This window comes from Sinocyclocheilus anshuiensis, unplaced genomic scaffold, assembly GCF_001515605.1.
Source record: "Sinocyclocheilus anshuiensis isolate Anshui unplaced genomic scaffold, SAMN03320099.WGS_v1.1 scaffold1541, whole genome shotgun sequence".
In the NCBI taxonomy this organism is placed as follows: Eukaryota; Metazoa; Chordata; class Actinopteri; order Cypriniformes; family Cyprinidae; genus Sinocyclocheilus; species Sinocyclocheilus anshuiensis.
Genome location: NW_015540952.1, coordinates 18725 through 24410, shown reverse-complemented (window position 1 = coordinate 24410; position 5686 = coordinate 18725). Strand labels below are relative to the sequence as shown.

The 5686-nt window shown below is 38.0% G+C and overlaps 2 protein-coding genes across 2 annotated transcripts in view; both read right to left on the bottom strand.

Annotated features, from left to right (window-relative positions):
- The window catches only part of LOC107689949 (ribosome biogenesis protein BMS1 homolog), a 22181-nt gene extending 19930 nt beyond the window's left edge, over positions 1-2251 (bottom strand). The window contains exons 1-4 of the mRNA XM_016488136.1: positions 2074-2251; positions 1353-1532; positions 939-1129; positions 713-792 (exon numbers count right to left, since the gene is read on the bottom strand). Of these exons, the coding sequence (XP_016343622.1) occupies positions 713-792; positions 939-1129; positions 1353-1522 (441 nt within the window). The 5' untranslated portion in view covers positions 1523-1532; positions 2074-2251. The remainder of the gene's footprint in view (positions 1-712; positions 793-938; positions 1130-1352; positions 1533-2073) is intronic.
- Positions 2252-3642: 1391 nt separating this feature from the next.
- LOC107689964 (double homeobox protein 4C-like) lies at positions 3643-4713 on the bottom strand. Its single transcript, XM_016488174.1, has 3 exons — positions 4695-4713; positions 4355-4527; positions 3643-4251 (listed from the first exon to the last, which is right to left on the bottom strand). The coding sequence occupies exons 1-3, from the start codon at positions 4711-4713 to the stop codon at positions 3643-3645; spliced, it is 801 nt and encodes a 266-aa protein (XP_016343660.1).
- Positions 4714-5686: the final 973 nt, after the last annotated feature.

Sequence of the window (5686 nt, the reverse complement as noted above, 5' to 3'; positions counted from 1 at the left end):
AGGGTTGCAAGAAAAAAGCCACTCCTCAAGAAAGGCCACATGCAGTCACGACTGAGCTTTGCCAAAACAAACCTTGAAGATTCTGAGGCAGATGAGACTAAAATTTAATTATTTACCTTCCAACATGACAATGACCCAAAGCACACAGCAAACCTGAGCACACAGTGGTTGAAGGAGAAAAAGGTGAAAGTCCTTGCATGGCCTAATCAGAGCCCAGACTTAAACCTCATTGAAAATCTGTGGAATGACTTGAAGACTGCAGTCCACAAACGCTCACCATCAAATTGAACTAAACTTGAGCAGTTCTGCAAAGAATAGTAGGCAAATAATGCAAAGTCTACATGTGCAAAGTTAGTAGAGACATATCCCAACAGACTAAAGGCTGTAATTAAAGCAAACGGTGGTTCAACAAAATACAGACACAAGGGGGTGATCCTTTTTCCAACTCCGTGATTATGTTTTTTTTTAAGATTTTTATGATGTTGGTGTTATATCTTTCACTTGGATGTTATAAGTTGCACTGATTAAATACAGCTGGATAAAACAAAAACTGTGCAACAAAATGTGATTATTTTAAAGGGTGGTGATTATTTTCTTTACCCACTGTATAATACATTAAAATTGAAACCAATCATTTTAAATTGTAATAACACATGGATTGCTGCATGACTTTAATCTTGGACAGTTGCAGATGATGCAGGCCTGCACTCACCAAGTCAGCAACCTTTGCCAAATCAATCATGCTGTTGATGTCACTGTTGCACTCAATAAAGGTCAGGCGGCGTTTCTTTCCTTAAAACATTAGAAACAACAAGAAAAAAAGTCACCATAAATGTGACATTTGATTTTTGACATGTGACACCCAAGACGGATGTTAATAACAGGTGTAAATGAAAACTATTAGTCATATGTCTTGCATTAAGTATTACAAAACTGACCAGAGACTATAGTCACAGGTCCACAGATGTCAGAAAGTTTTTGTCGCGTATAGTTTTTGATCAGGCATCGAATGAGGGTGCTTTTGCCCACTTTTGGAGGTCCCATCACCACTACAACAACAGGTGGGGGCTCCAGAGGGGTCCGATCTACCAGAGGAATGTGATGTTTCTTCGTTTTAATATCCTGAGCCCTACAAAACAATGTTAAAAAGACATTAAAAAGCAATGAAACAACATCAAATTTTCCTTATAAAAGTGCAATGCAAAAGCACAAAGTACGTGACAGCAGAGATACACACAGGAGCAGACCATAGGAATAATCTGAAAACTGTTTTGCTCATAAATAGGACAAATTGATGTAAGAGAAAACAGTGGAGGATGGGTAATGTTAAATGAAGCTGTCTGAGCACTGACCTATGGAAGGTTTTTGCCATGCGCACAGCTGACTGGACGCTAAACGCTCGTGGGTTCCTCTTGCGCTCATCCCGCTCTGGTTCAGTGCCCTGCTCCTTCTTTCTGTTCTTCTTCTGTGCTTTGGGTCCACTGTGCTTGTGCTGGTGCCGTTTCTGTTCTTTCTTCTCCATCTTTGCTTTTCTGAGTCCAGAGAATAAAACAGATTATCAACAACGATCTTTGACCTCACAGAATGATGTAGGTGTCTCCCACTCAGGTATTGATCAAACTCAACCCTGCTTAACTTTAGTAGGAAACCAGGCAAGAGTTACAGGGTGACAGCTACGGTTTTTACGTTGTATATTATTTTGCATCAAAGTCTGACAAGTCATGATGACAAACAATACCCATTAAACAACCAACATCAGTATGACATTAATCCTAAGCATTCCAAAATCACAACGGTTGTAAATATTAAACTAACTGCCTTTAAAAACAGAATAAACCACGCCTTGTATCATGTTTATCTAGAGTCACACTCACTGGAAAGCTTGAAACACCTATCAATTTAAGTAAACATGCATGAACAACGTACAAAATACGAGACGGACTTTCTTGTTATTTAACAGAATTTAATTTCGGGCATTTTGCGTTCGAATTATTCAAGATTAAATACGCCTTTGTCTTTAAATAGCCATCAATGCAGCCGCTGTGTAGTTTAAGCATTAAAATAGAGGCTCACCTTTTGTGGTTACAGTTTATTTAAATCCGATGCACATATGATCTCAGAATTCAAGACGTTAATTCATGTTTTCATATCACAGCCGTACAACGTGACTCTATCCACTGTTTACACGTGTGTTGCACTTCCGGTTAGAGGCGGAAGGGGTTACGGTCGACAGTGTCTGTCGTGTTAAACAGGACCGTGAACTGAACGATCCGTGTCACACGTTCCGCATACATAAGACTTTGTCTGGTTTTAACATATACCTTGTTGGTGATTTTATCGTAGTAAAACGGAATGTTAGAGCAAGTTGTTTAGCAACAGAAAACCAATCATAAACTCGTTAAATATGCATGCATTGTTTGAGGTAAAATGGTAATGTCGAAAGGTGGCGGGAATGTCTTAAATGGAGTCAAGAGGTTTAAATTAAATGATCTTTTAACCTACAGAGAGATAATCAATTGATAAATCCGACTCACTGAAAATGATTATTTATGGTGAACAGAACAGAGTCACTAATTTGAATCAAAATCCCCTCTATAAACTGGTAATGTGGTAGTATTCACCCTGTATGTTGTCAATGATATATGTCCAGACATGTTAGACCCCTCTACTCTTGGGAATCAACTCTAACCTTTGGAGTTGACTTTTGATTCAACACCTCAAAATCAATGAATCAGTTCTTATTTTATGTAACATCTAAAAATAATAAATAGGCTACATAAATAAAATTAAATGTGTAAGCAAATCAGAGGACACAAATTCATACATTTTAACAATTTATTTCAAATAAATATCCATTACTTTACAAAGTGACAGTATAGGTTGTGTGAGCATAATTAAATGTAGAAATAAATATCCCAACTGCACAGTAATACCTTAAAAGAGCAAAAAGAATAAATAAGTTCTACATTACTTTCTTGTGCAATCATAGGCTACTGTTTCCAATCTACTCCTTGGTAGAACATATAAATAAATAAAGTCTATTAAATAAAAAAAGTCCAATGTTGATATCTGATATTGCTCTGTAACCAGCACTTGCACAATACCATGCTTCCTATATAATACAGTCCAAAAGAAACCCCTCAACCTCATGTTAAAACAGTGTTTGTCTCCTTAGGTTATGGATGTTTGCAAGATTACTGTAGATTCATCTCACCATTGAAGCTCCACCAGGCTGGCTCCATTTCCCCAAGGACGTCCTCCAGATACCGAGAGGACAGATCTGGAAGTTGCTCCTCAGTGAGCCTGTCCCATGGGCTGTCACAGTCAGTGTATGGCACCGATGGAGAGCAGTTTTCCAGTCCCATGTCCCAAAATGCAGAGTCAGAAGAGGCAGGAGAGGTGGGAAGTGACTCCAGGCCACTAACACACCCAACTTTGGCACTTCCATGAGGGTAAGGATGTGGGAAGAAATGGCTCTCATTCTTGTAGGAATTCCCAGAGCTCTGTGCTGGTAGATTCCACGTAGACTCAGGAGAGGACTGTGTGCTTCCTCCAGAGCTCCAGCTGTCTGCCATAGCCTGCAGATCAGAGGAAAGAGAGGGGGAACAAGAGCTGGTTCCCATCAGCCTGTTTTGTCGTGGCTTAAAGCGGGGCCACAGGCTGCTCCTCAGCGAGCATGTCCCATGGGCTTCCACAGTCGGTGTATGGCACAGAGGGAGAGCAGTTTTCCAGTCCCATGTCCCAAAATGCAGAGTCAGAAGAGGCAGGAGAGGTGGGAAGTGACTCCAGGCCACTAACACACCCAACTTTGGCACTTCCATGAGGGTAAGGATGTGGGAAGAAATGGCTCTCATTCTTGTAGGAATTCCCAGAGCTCTGTGCTGGTAGATTCCACGTAGACTCAGGAGAGGACTGTGTGCTTCCTCCAGAGCTCCAGCTGTCTGCCATAGCCTGCAGATCAGAGGAAAGAGAGGGGGAACAAGAGCTGGTTCCCATCAGCCTGTTTTGCCGTGGCTTAATGGCAGGTGTGCTGTAGTCAGTTGGAGGAAAGGTAAAGTGCTGTGGAGATGTTTGAGCCATCTGAATGTTGAATGATGCCTCTTGAGTGCCTCTTTGTTGGCCATTGACCCCAACGCTATCTATGTGAGGGGATAGAAAAGGGCTGGGCAGAGGAGAGGTACTATCCAGTTGTGGTGAGGTCCGAGTGGCTCTGTTCTTTAGGGTTCTGGCCCTCTTATTCTGGAACCACACCTGGAAAAACAGAACATTTATGTTAGCATGTTGATGCATTACGGTTTTTATACTTTTTGAAATGTATGTAAACAGTTTGTTTTCTATACTGATGTTGACATACCTGAATACGTGACTCTGGTAGGCCTGTGGCTTGAGACAGACTTTCTCTGACACTAATACCAGGGTAGGGATCCACACTGAAAGCCATTTTTAGAAGTTCCGAGTGCTCTTTGGTGAAACAGGTTCTCTTTCTGCGGCCTGCAATCTTACTGGCCTGTGAGTTTCCATCTTGAGCTGTAAGAGTAAAAAGATATGTCATTATAAATGAACAATATAAATAAATATTCAAAAAGTTATATATATATATATATATATATATATATATAAACAAAATATTACACAAAACTTTCCCTAAAATATAAAATGTAAAAATAAATACATTTAAGAAAAGGAATTCTTACCAACGCAGTCAGTCCACATGTCTTTCAAGGATTTTTGATGATCACTTGATGAGGACTGAATAGATCAAGCTGAATACTTTGTTACTGCTCCTTGTGCTACTGACTAACAACTGAAGATTGCCACTATTTATATCTGCTCACCTATAGGCCCAGAAAGGGGCTGTCCTAACACTTGTACACTTTAAAGGTTAAGTGGGCTCTATGATCTCTAATGGGCAAGTCACACCTTCATACATGCCACACCTTAATTTACACTACGTTCATCCATCATCTTTTGTTGTTCACCACAAACACTTGATCAATTTGCAAACATGCCAAGACAATTTGTAAGATTGTTTATAGATATATTATGTATGGTATAAGTAGCCTATTACTGCTTACTACTTTTGAAAAATAAATATATTTGCAGGTACATGACTATATATTTATTAGGCTATTACATTACATTACATACATTTATTTATTTATTTATTGTTTATTGTTTGTTTGTAAATAAATTATCCAGCTTGCAAATAGTTTATGATCACTTTAATTTAAAATATAAAAAATGTATATGTAATTATATTTAAACAATAATAAAATATGTTAGTTATAGCAAATATTTTACTCTCTCTATTTTATTATTTGTATAATATCTATTATTATTATAAATAACTATACATTAGAATTTGTTACAGGGTATACATTTAAAGAAAAAATAATATACAACTAAATTCCTATGTATTTTTTATTTTTATGTGTATATACTATTTGCAAGTACTATTGAAGTTTTATCACAGTGATTTTACTGAAAACATTATTAAAACTGTATTTAATATTTCAAAAGAGGAATTGTTACAATATTTAATATTAGTATAAATATTTATGATCATGCCACACTGTTTCTCATCACTTAAAGCAGGTTTGTATTAAATGGTGTGATCCTAAAGTAGCTAGCAATGTAGGACTAAAATATTGTTTTGTGTTGGATCATTCTCTCAAATTTCAACATT